This window comes from Microtus oregoni, unplaced genomic scaffold, assembly GCF_018167655.1.
Source record: "Microtus oregoni isolate MIOR12 unplaced genomic scaffold, Mior012 000023F_ref0000262, whole genome shotgun sequence".
Lineage (NCBI taxonomy): Eukaryota > Metazoa > Chordata > Mammalia > Rodentia > Cricetidae > Microtus > Microtus oregoni.
The window spans coordinates 7,352,176-7,377,213 of NW_024543082.1; the positions used below are offsets into that span (position 1 = coordinate 7,352,176).

A 25,038-nucleotide genomic window follows, 5' to 3' on the forward strand; every position below is an offset into this window, starting at 1 on the left:
TCAGGTCATACTTCAAAAATTTGTACTCCTCAAAATAGGAAAATAAAAGGGAATGGACAATTTTATGGATAGGTACCACATACCAAAATTAAATCAAGAACAGATAAATAATTTAAATAGACCTACAACTCCTAAAGAAATAGAGGCAGTCATCAAAAGTCTCCCAACCAAAAACAGCCCAGGGCCAGATTGTTTCAGCACAGAATTCTACCAGAATTTCAAAGAAGAACTAATGCCAATACTTCTCAAATTGTTCCACATAATAGAAACAGAAGGGACAATGCTAAACTCTTTTTGCAAGGTGACTGTTAGCCCGATACCCAAATCACACAAAGATATTACTAAGAAAGACAATTACAGACCAATATCCTTCAAAAACATTGATGCAAAAATACTCAGTAAAATACTGGCAAACCAAATACAAGAAAACATAAAAAAAAAAATCATTCACCATGATCAAGTAGTCTTCATCCCAGAGAAGCAGGGGTAGTTCAACATACAAAAATTCATCAATATAATCCACCATGTAAACAAATTGAAAGAAAAACACACATGATCTCTCATTACATGAGGAAAACAAACTCTGACAAAATTTAACACCCTTTCAAAAATACAGGTCTTGGAGAAATTAGGGATACAAGGAACATACCTAAACACAAAAAAGGCAATATACAGCAAGTCAACAGCTAACATCAAGCTAAATGGAGAGAAACTCAAAATGATCCCACTAAAATCAGGAACAAGACAAAGATGTCCACTCTCTCCATATCTACTTAATATAGTACTCGAAGTTCTAGCTAGAGCAAAAAGACAACAAAAGGAGATCAAGGGGATACGAACTGGAAAGGAAGAATTCAAACTTTCACTATTTGCAAATGATATGATAGTTTACAGGAGTGACCTCCAAAAAATCCACCAGGGAACTCTTACAGCTGATAAACACTTTTAATAATGTGGCAGATACAAGATTAACTAAAAAAACATCAAATAGTTCTTGTATATACAGATGATAAACAGGCTGAGAAAGAAATCAGAGAAACATTAACCTTCACAATAGCTACAAACAACATAAAATATCCTGGCGATACTCTAACCAAACAAGTGAAAGACCTGTATGACAAGAACTTTAAGTCTTTAAAGAAAGAAACTGAAGATAATATCAGAAAATGAAAAGATCTCTCATGCTTGGAGAGGTAGGAACAACATAGTAAAAATGGCAATCTTACCAAAAACAAGCTACAGATTCAATGCAATCCCCATCAAAATCCAAGCACAATTTTTAACAAACCTTAAAAGAACAATACTCAACTTCATATGAAAAAACAGAAAAACCCAGGATAGCCAAAACGAACCTGCACAATAAAGGAACTTTTGGAGGCTTCACCATCCCAGACTTTAAACTCTACTACAGAACTACAATAATGAAAACAACTTGGTATTGGCACTAAAACAGACAGGAATCAAATGGAATCAAATCAAAGACTCTGATGTTAATACATATGAACACCTGATTTTTGACAAAGAAATTATACAATGGAAAAAAAGAAATGAATTCAACAAATGGTTCTGGCATAACTGGATGTCAACATGTAGAAGAATGCAAATAGATCCACATCTATCCCCATGTACAAAACTCAAGTCCAAATGGATCAAAGACCTCAATATAAAACAACCACACTGAACCTCATAGAAGAGAAAGTGGGAAGTAGCTTTGAATGTATTGGCACAGGAAACCACTTCCTGAATATAACACCAGTAGCACAGACACTGAGAGTAACAATAAATAAATGGGGCCTCCTGAAACTGAGAAGCTTCTGTAAAGCAAAAGACATAGTCAATAAGACAAAAGACAGCCTACTGAATGGGAAAAGATCTTCACCAATTCATCAAACAGAGGACCGATTTCAGAAATATATAAAGAACTCAAGAAATTGGTCATCAAAAATATCAAATAATCCAATTTAAAAATGGGGTACAGATCTAAACACAGAATTCTCAACAGAAGAATCTCAAATGACAGGCTCCAAAGCCACAGAGAAACCCTGTCTCGAAAAACCAAAAAAAAAAAAAAAAAAGAATCTCAAATGGCTGAAAGACACTTAAGGAGATGTTCAATATCCTTAGGCATCAGGGAAATGCAAATCAAAATGACTCTGAGATACCATGTTACAAAGATGGATGATAACATAGATATAAATATTGTAACTGTAATTCTTGCTTGATACCTGTTTGTTATATGTAATTTTACTATGTTAAAATTAAAACCTTCCTTTTCATTTAGACAGAAAAGGGGAGGTATTGTGGGATTCCCCTCTGTATGCTGTGATTACCATTGATTAATAAAGAAACTGCTTTGGGCCTATAGCAGGGCAGAACAGAGTTAGGCAGGGAAAACTAAACTGAATGCTGGGAGAAAGAAGGTGGAGTTAGAGAGAAGCCATGTAGCCCTGCCATAGATAGATGCCAGACGGAACCTTGTTGGTAAGTCACAGCCATGTGGCAATACACAGATTAACAGAAATGGGTTAAAGTAAGATGTAAGAGCTAGCCAATAAGAAACTAGAGCTAATAGGTCAAGCAGTGATTTAATTAATACAGTTTCTGTGTGATTATTTCAGGGCTGAGCAGTCAGGAACAAACAAGCTACCTCCTACTACAATCTTATACCTGTCAGAATAGCTAAGATCAAAAACATTAATGAAAGCTTATGCTACACTCCTCCATTGCTGGTGGGAGTACAAACTTGTACAGCCACTTTGGAAATCAGTATGGCAGTTTCTTGGAAAATTAGGAATCAATCTACCTCAAGAACTAGCAATATCATTTTTGGGTAGATACCAAAGGAAACATATTCATACTACAAGGACATTTGCTCAGATATGTTCATAGCAGCATTATTCATGCCAAAACCTGGAAACAACCTAAATGCCCCTCAATTGAAGAACAGATTAAAAAATGTGGTGCAATTACATAATGGCATATTACTAAGTGATAAAAAAATTACATCTTGAAATTTTCAGGTAAATGGGTGGAACTAGAAAAATCATCTTGAGTGAGGTAACCAAGACACAGAAAGACAAACACAGTATTTACTTACTCATAAGTGGATATTAGGCATAAAACAAAGGATAACCAGCCTACAGCCCACAACCCCAGAGAAGACACGAAACAAGGAGAACCTGAGAGAGACATAAATGGATCCCCTTGGGAAGAGAAAGCAGACAAAATCTCCTTAGTAAATTGGCAGTATGGAGGGCGGAGGAGGGTGACTAGGGAGTGGGGAGGAGAACATGAGGGGTCAGGAAGGAGTTAGGTGAAGGACAAAGAGGGAGAGCAAGGAAAGAGATATCTCAAAAGAGGGAACCATTATAGGATTAGGGAGAAACAAAGAACTAGGAAAATTCCCAGGAATCCATAAGGATGACCTCAGCTAAGAAATCTAAGCAATAGTGGAGAGGGTACCTGAATTGACCTTCCCCTATAATCAGATTGATAACTTTTTTGTCATCATAGAACCTTTATCCAGTAACTGTTGGAAGCAGATGCAGAGATTCACAGTTAAGCACTGGGCTGAACTCCTGAAGTCCAGTCATGGAGAGGGAAGAGCAATATTATGAGCAAAGCAGCCAAGATCATGATGGGGATACCCACAGAAACAGCTGACCCAAGCAACTGAGTGCTCACTAGCTCTGGACTGACAGATGGGGAACCTGCAAAAGACCAAACAAGGCCCTCAGAATGTGGGTGACAGTTGTGTGGCTTGGGCAGTTTTTGGGGTCACTAGCAGTGGAGCCAGTATTTATCCCTAGTGCATGAACTGGCTCCTTGGAGCCTATTCCCTATGGAGGGATACCTTGCTCAGCCTGGATACGGGGGCAGGAGAGCCTTGGTCCTGCCTAGAGTGTTGTGCCAGAGTGGATGGATGCGAGGTGGTGTGGGGAGAAGGTGGGGGGAGCAGGAGTGGAGGGAGAGGGAACTGGGATTGGTATGTAAAATAAGATATTTTTTAAAAAAATTAAAAAAAAAGAACTAATGCCTCATTACCTTTCTCTATTTCCCTCCCTATTCTTTTCATCTCATCTCTAAGTAGTGTTGTGAAATTGTAATAGAATAAGAAACATTTGGTCTCTGTCCCTGGTTTCTGAAATATAACTCCTAAAATGCCTGGGCTCTCCAGATGGATGAGTAGCTTCCATGTGTTAATTAGATGGCTGGTGGCCAGAATCCCTGGAGAGTTTTGGGATGGAGACAGGTTGCCAAAAAGACCAAGGCATGGCTAGAGTGCTGAAAGTTTCTATTCTACGTCTGACCTGGGAGAGAAAAGTTGACTTGATCAAATACACACACACACACACACACACACACACACACACACACACACACAAGCTTTCATTCAAATCTGTTGGTCTGACTCCATCTTCATACTAAGAAAAGAGTTTCACAGGTAGAAATCCTGTTATCAGTCACCTTCCCTGTGACTTTAGAGCATTCCTGAGCATCATTCTCAGGGCTGATGCTCATGTCTTCTGAACCTGCGAAGGAGGAAGGTATGAAGGAGATCCTGAAACAACCAGGAACTTTGACCTGAGAAAGGTCAACCTGTCTGCTTGGGGCCTCGGGCACGTGTCTCATCATGCCCAACCCACTGCTCCTCGTGTTCTCTCACCTTCCTCAGGGCAGCAACAGACGGTAGGACAGCAGGGGCAGCGGATGTAGCAGCAGCAATACTGAGGACAGCACTGGCACCAGCACACACCAATCAGCAGCAGGAGAAGGAGGGCTCCAAGGATGATGAAGATTACTGTCAGCCAATCTACAGTGGAGAGAAGCCGAAAGGGGGCTGAACTAAATCTTCAAAGGGATGCCTCTACTCCAACATTCTAGACCAGTGCTTCTCAACCTTCCCAAGGCTGCAACCCTTTAATACCTTATGTGTGGTGACCCTTAATCATAAAATTATTTTGGTTGCTACTTCATAACTGTAATTTTTTGCTACTGTTATGAGTCCTGATGTAACTCTTGGTGTTTTCTGATAGTCTTAGGCAACCCCCATGACAGAGTCTTTCGACCCCAGAGGGGTAGTGACCCATAGGTTGAGAAACAATGTTCTAGACCTTAGTAAATACAGCCTAGAGGTTAAGTTCTAGTGATACACTGGTAAAAAGGTTTAGCTCTAGTAAGAGACCGTTAGAGGTTCCCAGTCCAATGAAAGTAACACAGACCTGTTTGTTTCTGGCTTTGCTGCAATTGGTAGGTGCTTTTGCACGAGTGTGCAGGGGTGTATACTGATGGGTGGCCCGAGAGGGCACCAGCAGCACTTACGCAGGACAATGAGCTTCACCTCCTTATCCGGGTCTCCTGAAGTGTCTCCTGGAGCCTCAATGGTGCAATAGTATACTCCATGATCCCACCACATCACTTCATTAATCACAAGGTCCGCTCCTATGTAGGAAGGAAAGGAAAAGCGCCAGTTATCCGGGCATGGTAGCTGTGGAACCTCAGAACTGTCATTCCTAAGAAGGCCTGTGGTTGATGAGAAAGAGGTCCCAGACCCTTCCTCAGACCTTCCTTTGTTCCCGAAGATGAGGATGATGGAAAAACGCGCCATCAAACCCCACAAGGAGTTTATAAAGACCCAGATACATCATCTCATTTAATTCCCACTTCATATGCTTGTATGTGGGGGAGGGAGAGAGTCCCAGTTGTCCCCCCTGATTTGTTCCCTTCTTGCAGGATCATGGAATTGATGGGTATGCCTACGGCTGCTGTAGTTTAAGGAAAAGTATCTTTGCCCCCTTTAAAACTGCTCAACTAAAACTGTGATTCTATTAGTACTAAGAGATTAAGACCTGGGTGGACTGTGTGGAAGTTTAATCAAACACTTTGGGGGGGGGTGTTGAAAAGCAGAATGAGCTATGAGGGCTCTATCCTCATGGGTGCATGGGTAGGTAGGCTGGAGCCATTAAAAAGGGTGAACTTGGCTGGGAGTGGTAGCACTCACCTTTATACCAGGATTTGGGAAGCACAGCCATGTGTATCTCTATGAGTTCCACATGAGCCTGGTCTACTGGTCTCAATAACAAGTTCTAGGATAGCCAGAGCTACATAACAAAACCCTGTCTTCTATTGCTGCATAATGGTGTAGCAGTAAGACCCTTACCAGACTTCTCGACCTCTATAAACATAAGCCAATGCATTTCCACTGATTATAATTACCCAGTCTTATGTCCTCTTTTATAATAGAGTATAAAATAGACTAAGAGCAGAATAGAATAGAGCATAGTATAGCACGATAAAAGAGACTAAGTCAGGGATCACCTAGAATAAAGTCAGGATTTCTCATCCCCTCTTCTAAGTGACGCAATTCTGATTAACGGAATGCATGCAGGAGAGTTGCAGGAACTTCTTTAAGATAGCATGTGAACAGTCTTCCCTTTCTTCTTCATCTCTTCTATGTTGCTCCCTGGGTGCTACAGACTGGGTACGGTTTGAATGTGTGTCCCAAAGCTTCATGTATAGGAAGCTTAGCCTCAGCGTGGCCTTGTCGGAAAGCAGTGGAATCTTTAAGGGATGGAGATCAGAATAGTCATTAGGTCACTTGGATGAACTGTCCTGAGAGAAGATTAAAGTCATTCTTCCATCTCCCCAGTAGGTTCACAACAAAACGGGTTGTTACAGAAGAACAAGAATGGTCCTTTCTGCTCACTGGTCTCCTGTAGCCCCCTGGGGCTCTCCTTCTTGTAACCACTTTTATAATAATACTGTTTTCATGGTAACCCTGTCACACCTCTTCACAAGGCCAAACCAGTGGCACCATCTACTCTTGGACTTTCAACATCCGGAGTGGTGAGCTAAATAAACCTCTTTTCTTTGCAAGTTACCCAGGCATGGGCCTTTCATTTTAGAAACAAATAATGGACCAATACGTCTAGAAAGAAGATGAAAATCTGGGTCAGGACAAATGAACTTGGGCCCCACCCCAAATTTAATGGAATGCAGCCACCACCCTAGGTCTGGGCTCTGTGTTTCTGATTTTATACATGAGATCAAAACAAGCTTCCTTTTGCTTACAGTACTAATATCTCTGGTTTCTACTTATTTGCAATCAAATGTAACACCAGCTGAGAAGTGGGTATGATTACTTAGCTATATTTCAGATAAAGGAACTGAAGGTAGAGAGGGTTAAGGGAGTGGCAAACACACAGAGACAGTGCTTGGCATAGGTTCATGCCACAACTCTGCCTTGGATTGGAGCTTTGAAACACTGAGCCCTGATATTTTCTCCAAAATGGCTGTAAAACTTCACAGCCTAGACCCTTCCCCAGTCCAAGAGGAACAAGTAGGTGCTTAAAGGAACAGCTTGTGCAATGACCTTGAATGAGCACAGAAAATATGCCCAGCATTTTCAGAGTAGTACCCCAAAAAAGAATCTGTGTTTCTTTGAGTACCTGATGCCCCACCGTGACCTAAGAGCAACCAATGGTTAACATACACTTAAAAATTAAGCAAATATGACCAATGTTCACTGAAACCCTGTGGCTCAAATTATTAAGTTACAACCTGTAGGAACATTCAAGAGGGGCCAGCCCCTCTGTCCTGGCCAGTTTAAAAGTCAATCAGAGCCCCAAAGCAGCACCCCAAAGTGATGGTCTGCCGGCTTATCTCAGAAACTGCAGAGATCAGCCCTCAGCATTACCGGCTTGCACAGGCAATGATCAAATCTGCAATTCTTCATTGTCTGTTTGTCAAGAAATACCTCCTGAGGAACTGAAACAAAAACGTGAGGTCATGCAAGACCGGAGCGAGCCCTGACTTCTGTTTCCTTCTCTTTTACGTCAATCCTTGTGAAGCTTTTTTCCCTCATGATTTTCTAAACCTACCTCTTCCCCTCCACCCCCAGACCGGGAGGAATGATGAAAGTTCTCATCTGACCCGACTTTCCTAAAGTGTTTCTGAGGATTGCCAGCACGGAGAGGCTATTCAGACATGTCAATATGTTACACGAACCGTGACCTTATTTGGCAAAGATGTTAATATGTGACCCAAGTCATGACCTTGATTGGCAGGGTCCTCTCGATTGATTGATGGGAACTCAGACGAGAAAGTGTCAGAAAACAAGGATTCTGAGAAGTCAGGATGAGCCTGGAGGTAGAAATAAACCCTGGGGAAATACTGCTTTCCCTTAGGAGTGAGAACAAGATGGCGTATGAGCCAAAAGTGGTCAGGAGGAGAGGTAGTGAGAAGGACTACTCAGAACTAGACACACACAGAAGAGCAGAGTCAGCCTCCAGACTCTCCACGGGGACTTCTCATCCTTCAGAAACGCTAAAGGAAACCGGCTAATTAAGTATGTGAGACCAGGAGTCAGAGCAGAGCCAATTCTGAGAAAGTAGAGCGAGCCAAGTCTCTAAGGACACACATGGAGACTAAGGCAAATGCAGGTGGTTCCTAGGCTAAGAGTCACAGGCTACCTTGGGGAAATCAGAGGACACGTGTGAAAAAGATCCTGCATATTTAAGGATTACAGACTTAGAAGCAAGGTTACACTGGCCCTTTAAATGGTCATAAAATAGTCACCAATTCTCTCACTGTTTGATTTTATGTGGTTATGTGGAGAAATTCCTTATGGCCAGCAATTTTAAAAAAAAGATTTACTTATATTATTTTTATTTGACTGTGTGTGTGTGCTCACGCGTGTCTGGTGCATGTCGGTGCAGTGCTGAAGAGGCCTGATGAATGCATTGGACCCCGTGAGACTGGAGCGGAAGGTGGCCGCGAGCTGCTTGAAGCGAGTACTGGGAACCGAATTTGGGTTCTCTGGAAGAGCAACGAGTTCTGTTAAACACTGAACTCTCCGGCCCCACAAATACTTTTTCCTTTCAAATTTTTAAAAGTTTGCTTGCTTATTTATTTTTATGTGTATTAATATATATTTTATGCATATAGGTGTGTTTTGCTACATATGTCTGTGCACCACATACATGCCTGGTGCCCAGTAAGCCAGAAGAAGGTATCAGATCCCCCGGAAGTAGAGTTACAGACAGTTGTGAGCAAGTATGTAAGTGCTAGGAATCGAACCTGGGTCCTCTGAAAGAACAGCTAGTGTTCTTAACTGCTGAGTTCTCGCTCCATCCCCCAATCTTTTTTTTAAAACACAGCATGTAAAGCTCACTGAAACAGTCTCTGAGTTCTGTCATTTTAACTACACAGTAATCCAAGATGATAGGCTAGGAACATGGGGCCCTAGCCAATTCTCCGCTGCATAAAAGCATCCCGACTAGATGACGTTGGTCCATCCCTTAGGAACTGTTGAATAGGTGGATTTCAGACACCATGTCACGATCCTCTGTGACACAGACTCTACAGTCAGTCCCCCTTAATAGAAACCGAGTCAAAAACAAACCAAAACGTGAAGGGGCTTGCTCAATTTCATTTCCAAGAGCAGAGCAGTCACCAGGCCTGAGTGTGGTTGTGGCCCCAGGGATGTGGGGGCTGCTTCCTGTACCGGGTGCAAAGAAGGAGCCTGCTTTAGACCCAGCTCCCAGACAATGCATGTGATATTTACTGCAGTGTGGCTCTCTCTCCGATGAGAAGGAAGAGGCAGAGAAAATGGCCAACCCGCTGCCTGTAGCTAGGCTTGTGAGGGGAACCACTGGGACTCTTATCCAGGCTTGTGTCCAAGCCCCTGCTGCTTCCTCTATCCAGGGACCGCAGCGGTCTCAAAGGATCCACTTGCCCTCAAGCTCATGTTTTTGGTACAGGCATCAAGAGTGGCCAAGGCGACCTCAGGGACTTGGTGTGTGAGTGAGTCCAGATAGCGATTTGGAAAAAACATCAAAGAAGCGGATGTGAATCTTAGCCTGAGTCTCAGGAAACGAATCAATGACACCCTGACCTTTATTTAACCAAGGCTGAGGAACATCCTCTGGTCCACAGGCCAAGTTCCAGGGAAGCAGCTTCAGATGGTGGAACACATTCTAAGAATCTGGCACTTGCTTCAAACAGCCCAGTGACCAAGTCAGTCATCAGGCCCCAGAAGATCTTGGGGAATCCCGTGCTGACTCAGCCTGCCAAGCCCAGCTCTGCCTCCTCAAGGGCTAGTTCCCCTGCTACCTCCCCCATACTCCCCACTCACGGTTCTGGATGGTGATCTTGCGCTGCCGGTAATCCACCCCCAGCACCGGCTCACTCTGCCCCCGCCGCTGGGCCACGATGCGAACTTCCCTCTGATTGTCGCTACAGTCATTGGAAGGGTCCTGGCCCAGAGATAAAGCAGCCTGGTATGCTGAGAAGAGAGGACCAAGTCCTTCAGATTCTGCAGGTCTGGAGTAGACTCACAGGAACTCCAGTCCCATCAACAAGCCTCCAAAGAGCCTTGAAAGCCATCATTTCCAAAGCCTGTCTGCATGCCCTGTCTCCTTACCAACTTCCCTTGGTTCATTTACAACGTGCCCCCTCCTGCCCCCGGTTTCTGTTCCAGTGGGGGTTCAATCACCAACCTTCACAGCAGAGAACTCAAAAGCTGCTAAATCTTCCAGGGGACCATTGCTTACCACCCTAGTCTCTCTTGTCACTTAACTCAAGTGTTTAAGAAGAACCCACAAGATGACAATGCGGACTAAATGGGGAGACTTGGAGAGCTTTGGAGGCTCGGTCCAGCCCTCCTGTAAGGTCTTAGCCCCAGAACTACAGGAAGCATGCAACCATGCCTTCCTCCCTTTGTTTATTTCCACTTCCTTCCCCCGCCCCACACAGGGTCTCTCCTGGTGCTCTCAAACTTCCTAAGGCTCTAATCAGCTCAGGCTGCCTGTGGGACTCCAGGTTCCTCTGGTGCTCCAGGGAAGTTAGAAATGGGCCCTGGGAAGGAGCTCCTGGCACAACAGGTTACAAGAATGGACGGGTTGTCATTGAGAAGCAGGACTTGGCTGACTTGAAGGCGCAGCATATCGCAGTGATCAGATATGCCTGAGGTGAATAGGCTGTGTGAAGGCAGGGAGCTTTACCTTACTCAACCCGAGGCAGTGGGCAGGGATCTTCCAAACCATGGCCACTGGCTTGAGCTGCCTGCCACAGGACTCAGGACTGGTTTGAATGAGTGCTCAGAAGGAAGGACATGCTAGATCTTTTGTGTCTGAGCTGTTTAAAATGTTTTTAGAACAACATCGGACAAACAAACTAACATTTGCCCTGGGACAACCTCTTGTGGAACTTGGGTTCAGTTTATCTGAGAAATGGATGAGGTCGTAGTAGCTTCTTCTCATGCTGACAATTTGTGATCTATTTCTAAACCCTGATGATAGCTTACAGATGCCTAGGAACCTCGGACAGAACAAGAATCGGGGTACTCACAGGCGGAGAAGTAGTCGAAGATGGGGTCCTTGCAGAAGGACTTGAAGCGCCATGTCACTACCACGTCCTGCAGCTGAGCAGAGGTGGTGTAGTCACATTTGAGGGTGATGGAGGCAAACAGGGTGACATAGCGTTCTGTGTGCTGAACTGTGACCAGCAAGGACAGGCACCCTGAAGGCAAGAGTCGGAGACAATGCTAAAGGTGACCTACTTCTGTTCCTGAGTAATAAAAGCCATGCAAATGAACAAAAGAAGCACAGCCCCTGCCCTCCTGCCCACCTCTGCCTGGCAGCTCAAATACACAGGCTCCTGCTGAGCAGTAAACAGAAGGAAAGCCCCCCCCCCCCCGAACTCTCCACCTGCCACCTTCATCCCAGAGGAAGCAAAGGGGAAAAGACTGACAAAAACTCCCAAAATTCAGTCTATTGACACACCAACATCCATCCAGCAATAACCACCCCACACCCACAACAATAAAAGAACTGTATTAAAATAAGGCTGCAGTTATAGGGCAGTGACCCTGCTACAACCAGTTTCCCCCTGTTCCTTCCTTCCTTCTCTTCTAAAAGTGGCCAGGCTCAGGGAGCACAGCCTTTAAATCCCAGCACTCACGATGCAGAGGCAGGTGGATCTTCGAGGCTGAGGCCAGCCTGGTCTCAAGAGTGAGACCCTGTCTTAGAAAAGGAAGAAAGGAGGGGAGGGGGGAGGGAGGAAAGGAAGAAAGGAATGAAGGAAAAGGGAAGGAAGGAAGAAAGAAAGGAAGGCAGAAAAGAGAGAAAAAAATGGTTTCTCATTTCCAACTCCATCCTCTGGCCGCAAAGGTGAGTTGGTCAACCTGCCTTTCCCAGCTGCCTCTCACTTCATGTCCCAGTTCACACAGGCCTCAGCCACGCTGAACTTAATTCCTCAGGACTGGAATTACTCCCACCTCCAGATCTTCACAGCTGCGGCACTCTCAGGCTGGACTGCCCCCACTCCACTGGACTCACTCTCAGGCGGGACTGCCCCCACTCCACTGGACTCACTCTCAGGCGGGACTGCCCCCACTCCACTGGACTCACTCACTCTCAGGCTGGACTGCCCCCACTCCACTGGACTCACTCTCAGGCGGGACTGCCCCCACTCCACTGGACTCACTCTCAGGCTGGACTGCCCCCACTCCACTGTTTTCCTTGGTTGCCTACTCTGTCCATTCTGTAGCTCCTTGGGAGTCTTAGAGGCAGCAGGGCTGAGAGAAGGTCTCTCCTGCCTTCCTCAAAGCGCCCTGCCCTGTGGGCAGAGAGCACCTCCCTGCTTGGATATAGAGGCTCTGAGAAGACGCCTGGATTTGCCCCCTACTCTTCAAATACAATCCCTGGCTACCATGCCTGTCACATGACCGCGGTTGGATAGATGACTGAGGACATAGCAAGCAGTGGACATTGAGCTGCACCCGCGAGCAGCATCAGCACAGAGAAAATGAACTAGCAAGTGTCACAGAAAATATCAAGAGCGCCTTGATGGAATTAGGAGCTCCCCCTTTTTTTCTTTTGTAAAATTCCTCTTAGAGCTCTGAAACCATCAGGCCTACTTCAAGCTCCCCATGTTTCGATGAGGAGCTAGGCAACACAGAAGCACCTGACGAAATGGTGGCATGGTCAGAGAACTATCCGTAGGCAGCATCTTGGGATGCTCGGATTGGGTCTAGATTGCATCACAAGGAGCTCTTCTTGAGGGGAGGCAGGGGGCCAGCAATGGTACTCATGGCTGAGTTTGTCACTTGGTCTGCAGGGAATGGTCCTGTTCTGGAAGACTCTGAAACCCTTAGGTGGAGCTTTGCTAGAGGAAGTGGGTTACGAGTAGGAGGGCCTTAAAGGTGTATAGGCCAGCCTTACCGCCTACCTACTCTCCACTCTGGGCTGGGAACAAAATGTGGCCAGTTGCCTCCCATACCTCTCCATGTATCCCCATCCTGACGCACTCTGTCGTTCTTAAACTGTGAGCCATTTTCCCCCTAAATATCTTACTAGGTATTTAGTCACAGAAAGGACAGAAGTAATGAGTTTTTATTTCTATGTCTTGCCTTTCCCTCCCTGAACAGCCCCAAAATGTCTTTGCAGCTTTCCCTATCACAGCTTGGACACAGCTACGAGAGAAGAGGTTGACAGTGAGCGCCCTCGCCAACACCGGCTTCTTCTGTTCATCGATGTGTGTTTTCTCACTGCTGAGACCAAGTGCCCCACAAATGCACCTTAAGAAAGGCTTTATTTCAGCTCGCAGCTTGCGGGCACAGTCCTCTCGTGGCAGGGGACAGTGCTCCTGGGGTTGGGAGCACTAGGTGGTGCTCCTCACATGTCTGTGAGACCAGGAAGCAGAGAAAGGTAAATGCTGGTGTTCCCTAGCTTTCACCTTTGTATTCTGTCTGGAACAGCAGCCCACATAAAGGCACCACCCACAATCAGGGTGGGTCTTTTCTCCTCTTAAACCCTGCTGGCAGCACCTTCAAAGACACCCCAGAATACCAACCACCACACACACTGGCTGGGATATATAGAAAAACCATTTTGTTCTAAACAAAACCTTTGCTTCACATGGCACCTTTGGATATTTTCTTTTCAACAATAAATGGGATCCTGGGAGGAGACGCGCTGCATGGCTTTACATGGACGTGGACATGTGACTGGCCCGCAGTCACCCTAAGGGGCTCAGAATCACGATTCTCTCCCTCTGCTGTGTTCTTGCTGTTCCTCCGAGTTCTCCTTTAGTTAGAAGAGGCACCGCAATCCCTAACTCATGTGTTCTCTATTTGGCTGAAAAGTAATTTGGTCTGGATAGCTTACTCAAATTCCAGTCAGCTTTTGTGCAAAGATGGAGCACTTGAAAGAGGAGAATGTGATTGTTGAGGGTCAGGAAAGGGAATTTGGTGCTCTGTGACTTTGAAGTCTGCCGACTCTCATCCCTCAGAGGTGAGAGAATGGGATCTGGGGTGATGGCCTTGATTACCAAATGCATACCTAGCCCTCTTACATGAATGCCGCTATTATGAATAAGCAATAGCTAAAGTGACCAAGTCACCTTTACCAACGTCAGTACCGGCTTTGCTTCCTGGGGACTCAGCCTCTCTGTCATTTCATCCCTCATGTGAATCTTCAACTCTCTGGAGGTTCTGAGTTCTCATCTGAGCTTCCTCCTGAGGTCTACCGACCCCATAGCACTCTTTATGGCTCACACGCCATCACCTCTGCTCTGCCAAACATACCCAGGGTTGGTGGTAAGGTGCAGAGAGAGGAGGTACCCGAGCACTTTTGGACCTCTGTCTGCTTGCTGCTGGTCTTCAGATTCTACTATGCACCAAGTGATGCTCCTAACACCCCACTCCATAATAGGAATAAGCTCTACTCCTTCACATGGACCAAAGTTCAGCGGTGTAAACCAAGACCCATGAACCTTGCAGTACAAATCTAATTTATTAAATGTCAGCAATGCAATCAAACTCAAAACTACAATGCTCCCTAAACAAGTGGACGTCGGATACCGGACTCTCAGAAGCAGCAGGACTTTTCAGATTGGGAGAGAGAGAAAGGAAGTAGCAATTAGCCCATCTCAAATGCAAAATTGTCCCACTTTTTTTTTTCTTTAGCTTCTAACCTTTACTCTGTACAACAAACCACACTGGACATTCATGGTACTTAGTCCATAGAATTTTTAGGAAGAGACCTGAATGCCAGAAGAATCTGGGCAGAAAAGTTCATTCAAATGAGAAATGCCTTGATTATGAATGACCTGGGCACCTGTCTGTTCTTTCAAACTCAGCACTAAAAGTTTTCAAATTCTTGACTTCCCTTTAATCTTGGGACCCTTCCTATGCCCAGTCTGACTGTTACCTAATGCCCAAGCTGTCTCTATTATTTTCTCTTGAAAACTTTAAAGTCTAGGGTCTGGTGGCCTACATTCTAAACCTAACACCCTCTTCCCATCCTAAAGACCTGTTGAGTGATTTCCAAGCTATGGGAAATCAGACAATGGGAATATCTGTCTCATAATAGGGAGAATAATGAATATCCCCAATATGTAAAGAGCCTGGTACATAGTAGACATTCAACAAATCTTGTCCATTAGCTGTGTCCTTTGCATATATTTCATCTAAATTCAGAGGGTAAGATCAACTAAGGTCAGAATGGCAAAAAATAATCTCGAAAGAATTGAAATTGTTCAAATGTAAGCTATCACGATAGCCTCCGCTTTGTAAAAGTAGTTAGGGGACTGTGTGTTTTCTAGCTCCCAAACCCATTCAGAGTTTGCCTCTTCTGTGAAAGAGGAAGGGAGCAGAGAGACCTGTCATTTAAGGGCAGAGTGGAAACTTCAGACGAGCTACGAGAACGCATGGGAAGGAGGGAAGGAGAAGGGGATTCTTCATTTCCCGCCACCAGGTACTTTCCGAGACCATTTTGCTGTGCCAAGAGGGGACTGGCATCCTATGGTAAAGTAGAAGGAAAGCAGACCAATGAAGGTGCAGTCTCTCACCAGCCAAATGCCATGGATTCCCAAGTGCACGCAGAACCTAGCACATTTCTTACTTTAGTGTAGTGTAGGATGGGAAAAGAGGTTACAGTTTATAGACGATGCTATCCTTACAGGATAGAGATGTAGGTGACAGCTTTTTCTTTGAATCAAGACTACTTTTTGGTGTGGGAGATAACTAGATGGTATTTCCCCTTCTGTCACATATACAGTTCTGCGCAGAGGACCTAAGCTATAGTTTTTACTTGGGATGTCCCAAAGGGCCCATGTGCTAAAGGCTGGGTCCCAAGATGGTGAAACCTCTGAGAATGGGACTTAAGCAAGGTTTTCTACTACGGTACCATGTTATCAAAGAGGACCAGCACTGGGAAGCTGGCCTTCCTCTCTTCTGAATCACCTGGTTGCCATGAGGTCAGTTATTCGGCTCCACCACAGACTCAACACAGCCCCCAAAGCAACCATCAACTGAAACCTCCAAGATTGTGAATCAAGACAAATCTTTTCCCTTCCCAAGCTGAGTTTCTCTTGCTACAGCAAAGCAAAGGTGACCCACACATGGTGGTAGACAGAGACACAGAGGCCAGCTGAGGAGTAAGGGGCCTGGTGCCCTGGTGATGGGAGTTTGGCCTGTTGAGGGTTTGCAAATACCCAGACACTTCAGCTCGACTCTGCGGGTTAACAAAAAGCACACAGGTTCAATCATATCAAAACAAGCTATGCCTCAAGTCTATTTACCATCAGCACTAGCTACATTCCCTTAGATAACAGAACAAATATGAGAGAAATTAAAGGAAAGGGGCCAGCAATGAGCGATGTACAAGAAGGAACAGAGGACACTGGGAGAGAACTGTGGATGAGCAAAAAGTGGGAGGGGGCGGAATTATGCCCATGCATGGCAAGCTGGGCTGGGGGAGGGGAGCTAAGCACAGGCCTCAATGAGGACCCCCTAGGAGACAGAGAATCCCCTGTTTTGTCAAACACGGTGTTTAATCACACATTATCTCATTCTACCTTCGAAGGAAAAAAAAGACAAATAGATACTTTTATTTTATTTAATGATTTTCAAGTTTATCAGTTGAGACAATCCTCCAAGGAATGGCCTAAACTGGCATACTGCTAGTAAACCACAGCGGTACATTTAAAATGAATGAAAATGAAATTTATGCCCTGGTAATGCTGAAGCATACATGGGCAGCCTGTATAAGGTGGTTCTGTTGAACTTCTCCATATCCGGGTTTCATGATCTAACTTTACAAGAACGACTGACCAGGTCTCTTCCTCAAGAGGGCGCCAGATCTCATTACAGATGGTTGTGAGCCACCATGTGGTTGCTGGGAATTGAACACAGGACATTTTTGGAAGAGTAGGCAGTGCTCTTAATCGCTGAGCAATGAAACCCCCTAAAATTCCAAACTCTGCACTGTTCTTATTACTCCACCCCATTTTCCAGATAAGTTTTCAAAAATGGTTGAAATTTAATCATTTAAGTAATACTCTCAGGCTAGAGAGGTGGCTCAGTGGGGGAAGAGCTTGTCCAGAGGCTCAGAGTTTAGTTCCCAGCATGCACTTTGGGTAACTCATGACACTTGTACCTCTAGATCCGGGGGGTTGGATACCCTCTTCTGGCCCCTACTGGTACCCAGACACACAGGAGCATATACATACAGACACACAAATAAAAGTAAAACTTTAAAGAAAAAAAGTTTTAGAATTTTAAAAGATGTTTATAAATTTATTCATTGTGCATAGAAACTTTTTTCCTTTTTTGTTTATTAATATAAAATAAACAAGGAGCTCCAGACAATACAATGAGTAAAAGCAAAAATGTTCCTCTCGGCTGCTGGCCTTTAATGTCACTCCAGGGAGTTGTCACTGTGGAGAGTCTGGTGTTCATCCTTCCATATCCTTCCCTTACTTTCTTAGATGAAGTATATGTACATTGATTAGCAACTTTGTTTTAGCTTCAGATGACTGACACATTCTATATAAGTACATACAGATCTATTTGTTCCCAGTGACAGCAGTGAATAATACTCTGTGAAGTATAATTGATTACAAATTTTTATATAATAAAATGTTGATTTGGGAGTTTGGGTCGCTTTTGATTTTTCACTGTTAGAGACAATGATGATGAATTGCTGAAATGGATATTGTAATGATTACCTAACCTGCACATTTTTATTCCACAGTGTTAGCGCTGCCAATGGGAATGAGCCTCTTATATTTTAATAACTATTTCAGAAATTAAAGTTATAGTCCCATAAACAGTAAATGACATTACTATGCTTTACCACAATCTCTCCAAAAGAGGAAACTCAAAATGTTTAAAAAAAAAAAAACTGATGAAAAACTACCAGGTGGAAAAAAACATTTTTGAAAAGGTTCTCACTCAGGTAACATGAACTTCACATTCCTTTGGTTACTAGTGGGAAAGGACAAGACCTGTTTGAGGCACAAACAGGGGTTTCCCAAAGTCATCTGCCCAGGTTGGTGATTCATGACCCCACATGCTAATCTCAGAGCATATGCAAATGTGGGCCCCACCAGAATGCTCACATGCGTTTATGTTATGCATACTCTGAGCCAGACACTGTTCCAGAAGACAAGGTCTGTGCTCTTGGAATTCATCCTCTTGGGGGGACTCAATAATAAACAATAAAACACACAGATAAAATAACCTGCCGTGAACAAGTCTGGCAAGGTTCTCAGAATCCACCAGAGAGTTTTGAGGCCATCCCCTACCACTGCATACCTAGGGACTGGCAGATTCATGTATCCAAAGGCTCCTAGCAGCTCGGCTCTTCTTTGGTGTTTCAAGTTTTAAATCAAGCCCAACTCCTAAATCAACATCCTTCCGTACAACCTTAGGCCTCTTTCATGTTCCCGTTTTAGCCAATGAGCAAGACCAAAACTCAGGAGCCACCCTTAATGTCTCTTTCAACCTTGTTATTCAATACAACCTTGCCACATTGGGTTTACTTAGCTCTCAAATACCCGTGGGATTTCCTTTCTTCTTCACAACCCTCTTGGTACAAACGGTGGCCACCTCCAGCCTGCCTTAGCTTGGTTGTTACAGTAAACCTCTGTGGTTCCCAAGTATATGGATTCCACGGTGCTGTTCATCCCCCAACTCAAACTCCTTATGTTCCTCCAACAGTTTTCCATTGCTCTTCACACAAGCACGCACACACACACACACATGCACGCACGCACACACGCACACGCACGCACGCACGCACACACACCTTCCCACCGTAACCCACAAAGCATTAGTATCAGACCCTCCCCGTTTCTTCATCCTCCCCACACCTGGAGCTCTCTCCACTCAGCCTCACTGACTTTTTTTTTCCCTGCCTCATAGCCCCGCAGCTCCTATCTGGTGATCTGGCACATGCCATTCCCTTGGTTTCAGAGAATCATTCCTCAGCTCACCCATGTCTTTAGAGAGGGCCTCCTGGTTGGAAAGAATCCAACCGCTACGTGCTCTCCTGGTGCCTTAACCGGCTTTACAGCCTTAGTTACAATTCTGTCTCTGCGGCCGTGTGTATTCTCCTCAGAGCATGAGAATCTTGGGGGCCAGGCCCATGGCTGCTTTTGTTTGCCAGCACAGGAACTCTGTATAAAATGATGTGCTATGTGTGTGCTGGAAAAAAAAAAAAAAACTAACTCAATATAGGGTAAATTACTCAGAATAAATTTTAAGTTTAGGATTAAATTTTTACTTCTACAAAGTTCATAAGATAAAGTCAGAGTTGATACAAAAGAAAAGAATGGCTGTAACAGAGTATGCTAGGCCATACCCTTATCAGCGGAGAGACAAGGCTGCCGATTGGTGAGCCCTGACATTAGAGGGTCTTGAGTGGAGTTACAGTGAAGGTGAAGAGGATTAATGTGGGCAGGCTAGCCTGTCATTCTGGGAGAGCAGCGTGGCTGATGGTAAGGAGATAGCAGGCCAAGAGGCAAGGAGATGATGCTGACAGTGGCTTAGTGTGAGTACTGGCACCTAGAATTAAAAACAAGCCTGAAACTAAGCAACAGAACCTGGTGATTAAAAATGGGAAATGAACAAAATAGCAAAACTACCATCCTTCGACCCTGTCTTACCCACCAACATTTGAAAACTGAAAAAAAAAAATCCATAAGTAACTAGAGAGGCGAGAATCTTCCTAATTCTGAAAAGGCACAATTTCATTTCTCCCAAGGACTTCATAAACAAAACAGAGTATGCTGCCAAAATGAATTCAGGTAGAAGGGACACCAATTGCCAAACATTTCACTCCATCGCATGGCGTTTGGGGCTAGATGTTTGATTGGCATCTATTCGGACACTGAGGGCAAGTCACGTGCTCAGTTCTGTGTTTCAGGAATCAGCTAAACCAAACCAACCTGCTTCACCGCATGGACGGGAAGAAGCAGTCCTGCCAGTTCCCATGTCTGCCGTCTAGTCTGTGCTAAGGAGGGGTGGGGGTGGGGGTGCGGGGCAGGGAGGAGTGAGGTTAGACTGGGGTGAAATGGTTTCTCCTTGTGTACAACAGGGCATGGGAATTCTGGAAGGAGTTTCAGGACCCCTCAAGGGGACCAGGAGGTTCCAAGCAGGCAGTTAACCTCCACACACAACCATCTCACCCCGAGAGGCCCCACGTCACTATCCACCATATTGGAGAGTTTATAAGATCTCACTAGCTCTAAGTATGTCCCGCTCTCCACCTCCAGCACCAAGGGGAAATCACTGCTGCTTTGTCTAAGGATTGTGTCCCTTATGCGTCAGTTGTCGGATTTTCCAGAGTGTAAGAATATGGCTGGATAGCTGGTGGTTTCTGTAAAGTAATACGAGTCCTCTACAGACGGGGCCAAGTGATGGCGCAGGCCTTTAATCCCGGTGCTCTGGAGGCAGAGGCAGGTGAAGCTCTGTGAGCCGGAGGGCAGACTAGTTTGTGTGGCGTTTCAGGACAGTCAGGGCTGCTTAGAGAGACCCTATCTCGAAACAACTTTTACAAAAGCACAAAGGACACTCCCCCTTTAGAATCGGAAGGAAGTTACTTTCACTCCAGAAATAAACTCTGAAAGGGGGCAAAAGCAAGCAAAGCTAGGAGCCAATAATATCAGATGCTAAAGTGCTTATTTTAGCCTTACTTAATATTTTGCAACAAGGAACAAGAATTCAGATATTATTTATATGATAAAAATGTCTACCTACACACACACACACACACACACACACACGAAAGACTTTAAAGAATAGCAAAGCAACCCACAGCTGGCAAATGATCTTTACCAGACTCAGAGCACGGCGATGGGAACTTCTCAAGACTCCCTGACCTCAGCGCCTTCCTCTGGGACTTCACAATTCTATCACTGGCCTACCCTTCTCATCTGTGGAAAGTCAGATGCTAACCAGGCAGTTGGGCTGGCTCTCTTAAACAGCCAAAATGGAACAAGTTGACAGACCACAAAGGAGCACACTCAAGTACAGGGTTTTCCAACAGACGCACCGCCATTTGGAATGGTCTTCAGAAAAGAGACTTAACAGAGTTTCCTATTCCTAGTGTGAATGTGGGGATTGTCCTGCCTGAGTTTTGATAGCAATAACACTTCTTGCTAATTATCATTTGATCTGATGCAGCAACAGATTTTGCAAACTTTGGGTCCCTACGTTATGAACTTTGCATGTGCGCACACATTGCTGTGCTGCTGCTGCCTGTGTAACATATGTACGTCCTGAAACTGCAAGTTGTGGGAGGACTTTTGATAAGCATTGTTTTGTGAAATACTGCATCTGAAGAGACACTTTATGATGTTTGGTTTAAAAATACGGAAAAAGGTAAAGACTTGGGGAAGTGAATACCACACTAGGGCCACTGTGCTTGAATGTAAAGCACCCAGAAGAGATGCCCTGGCTGCGTGTGTGGGCAGCAGTAGTGGGAAGGATTTAATTCGCCCGTTTTCTAGACAAAAATAACTGAAGTAATTCACCCAAAGTTATGAAGAGGTGGAGCCTGGATTCTAATTTCATAGTTAGTCTCTGCTCTAGTTGGGGCTAAGAGTGTCACCCAAAGGCCCAGGGGTAAAAGACCTGATTCCAGTTTGGCACCATTCGGAGGTGGCAGAACCTTTAATAGGCAGGGCCTACAAGAAGGTTATTGGAAAAGTGCCCTGGAGGGGGGAAAACTGGGTCCCTGGCCCTATGCAGTTTCTCTGCCTCTAATCCCAGCCACCTGGAGGCAGGCAGCTTCTTCCAACACATGCTTCCACTTTAATGCACAGGCCCAAATCACCAAGGCCAACCAACCATGGACCGAAAACTCCAAGACTGTGGGCAAGATGAGCCTCTTTTCAAGTCGATTACCTCAGTTATTTTGTTACAATAACCTTCAGTTTCTCAGGCAGAGGGGAAGGAGGAGTCAGTGTCTTTAAGCTTCGCTTTAAACAGTTCCGCGTGGGTCCAAATCACAGCTAGCATTATCACCATGGCCAGTATTTAGTAAGCCCTTCTTCATTTTGTACAAGCAGTATATAAAGTACTTCAAAACCTTCATTTTGATTATACAAAAAAGCCTTATGAAATGTACATTATTATCCCTGTTTACTGCAGGCCTTAAACACTTCAGTCACGCAAACACCAGCCATCCAAACCCAGCAGATGTCACCTCTACAAACCCACGGGAGACAGCGGTTGCGGTATTGCCCATGGCATTTGCAGGAGCAGGTATCTGTCACAGGAGCCATTTCCCCTCAGAGTGCTGAGGTCTCTGTTTCTCTTGTATGAAATGAAAGTGAGTCCTGACAATCACTGAAGACTTCACTTTCCATACTCTCGTAAAAACACAGGCCAACTTCTACTTAAGGAAGGCCAAGGCAAGCGCCACACCCTGTAATATTGTCCTGTCTCAGGATCCTAGCGACAAACATCGTGGGGCTGACTCAGAGAGCTGGGGCCATACTTTCTGAAGCTGTATACAGTTAGCAAACTATGTACTCTCAGATTCATTTGGATATAGTGACCATATTTGAAAATGTCTATTGTCTGCATTAATTTTTTTTTCAATGAACAGTTTAAAACAACAGCATGCTGGCGGTTTAAGCAGTTAAGGACCGGGGTGTATACGCTGATGGATTCTTCATCAACAAGTGTTCCTATTCCGTCCAGAAGACTGCTAGGTCAAAAGTCCCTGTCTGGGAAACAGGATGCTCAGGGGCTGAGAGAAGCAGACCTCTATTTTCCTAAGGCAGCTCAAAGAAGAATTTTGTCTCTAACTACCACAGGCTTGGAGAAGAAAAATGGACACATGGGAAAAAAGACTGTAGATGACTCCAGGATTCTTACAAATCTTACAAATCTGCATTGAGGGTCTAAGCTGGTTAACTGTTCTGGTGATGTTTGGTGCACCCAAATTCAGGTGAGGTTTCATATGATTCTTGTGCACTGTGAACACTGGCATCTTGTTGGTGTCAGACAAATACATCTACACCTGGCAGAAGATGTTGCAAGCCAGCGTGCCTCCAGAATGTGGCTATTTTTTCCCTCCGTTCCCTGCCCTTTGCCACCCTCCCTCCTTTTATTCTCGGCATTAGGCTTAAGTTCTCGTGGACTCTAGTTTGAGTGAGATTTGGTTACATCTGAACAACTCTCTAATTAGCTCATAGAAAGGAAACTCGGCCTCTGCCTCCATAATACATCTGATCGTTCAAAAGTTATACAAGCTTCCAATTGGTCTGTGATTAAACTGTGAGCCGGCCTTCCACAAACAGCCCGGGGAAAGGGACAGCTATTCCCCAAGGGGATAAAGTAAGTCGATTTAAAACTGGGTGGGACGTCCGAAGGAAATTAAAATTCTTGTTTACAGAGTCACAGCTGCGTGCTAATGTGAATAGGGCCGAGAGAGCCTTCCCTTAACCCTGTTTTCCAATGTTGCATCACTCACAGGACCGCTGTCCTGTTTCCAAGAGATACCTTAAAACACACGAATCCCAAGTGAGGGGTTTAGTGTGGAAGTCAAAAGGGTGATGCTGGGACAGCAGGTGACTGGGCACCTAAAGGGAGGGGAGAGTAAGGGGAAAGGTGGACACAAAAAGTAGAACAATGACAGGCGATAGTAGTGTGTGTGGGGGGGGTGTCTGTAAAAGAAACTCGAAATTACGCCCAACACCCCTTCACACACTAACGAAGCAATCTAACTTGACCAGAATAGATAGATAAATAAATAAATAAATAAATAAATAAATACACTCTAGGCCAATATGGTTGTCCCATATCTACACCCTTAAAGTAAGTAGGACACTGAGGCGGCGGTCAAGGTTCAGTGTGAGGTTGGGAATGGGAGGGGATGGGGGGAATGTGGTGTTAGGAAGTTCAAGAATGAGGATTTCGCTTCAATGATTCAGTTTTAGCCTCAAGCGTCTAACACCTGTAGGAGGAGAAATCCAAAGACGGAGGTTTCTTTTCTGTTACATCTGTTTCGGACGGCCCTGGGCTACTAAAGGAAAAAAAACAACAGGTTCCCCCGGGCAGATACTCGATCCGGGTCCTGCACCTCCTGGTGCCCATGCCAAGCGCTACCGGAGCTGCGGCCCCAGGACTCCACCGCCCTGTGGGTGACCAGCTCTGCTAGCCAGGCAATAATGGCTTCCTGCCTCGCGCGGCCCAGAAAAGGACCCATTTTTTTTTTTCCGGGGCTCACCTGCTGGGAGCCAGGTGAAGAGGAGCAGGCAAGGTGCGTGCAGCCCGCGGCCCATGCTGGTCCCTCTCTAGCCGATGAGGCTCAAGGGTCTCGGGGAGCCGCGTCTTTCTTCTTCAGCCACCGGCCCGGGACGCGCATCTCCAAAGAGCCCACGGGTCTGGCAGCGCAGCAGGACCCCAGGGTCCCCACAGGTACCGCCCAGCCCACCGGCACCTGAGGCTCTCGGGGCTCCGCCCCAGCCCTGGGCGGTCGCGATTTCCTGCTCCGCCCAGGCTTGGGGACCGCAAGCCTCCGCCCTACCTGTCGCAGGCTACCTGCCAGGTGATCCACCTCGGCAGGAAACGGAGCCTCTAGCCACTCGGCCTGCCTGCGCACAGAAACTTGTCACCTGCTTCCCAAAGTTCGAAGTCACTCTCACCGTTTGCAAGTCTTCCTCTCTAGTTCTAGAACTATGTGGATATAACTTCTTACCGAGTATTTCCCCTGGTGTACCCCCCAACACACACACAGA

General features: G+C 45.3%; 1 protein-coding gene across 2 annotated transcripts in view; it reads right to left on the reverse strand.

The window, feature by feature from the left end:
* Ildr1 (immunoglobulin like domain containing receptor 1) overlaps positions 1–24,663 on the reverse strand; it is a 37,150-nt gene extending 12,487 nt beyond the window's left edge. For both annotated transcript variants that reach the window (XM_041673331.1, XM_041673330.1), the window contains exons 1-5: positions 24,528–24,663; positions 11,350–11,520; positions 10,136–10,285; positions 5,323–5,442; positions 4,667–4,813 (exon numbers count right to left, since the gene is read on the reverse strand). In XM_041673331.1, coding sequence (XP_041529265.1) covers positions 4,667–4,813; positions 5,323–5,442; positions 10,136–10,285; positions 11,350–11,520; positions 24,528–24,582 — 643 coding nt within the window. In that variant the 5' untranslated portion in view covers positions 24,583–24,663. The remainder of the gene's footprint in view (positions 1–4,666; positions 4,814–5,322; positions 5,443–10,135; positions 10,286–11,349; positions 11,521–24,527) is intronic.
* Between the last annotated feature and the right edge of the window lie 375 nt (positions 24,664–25,038).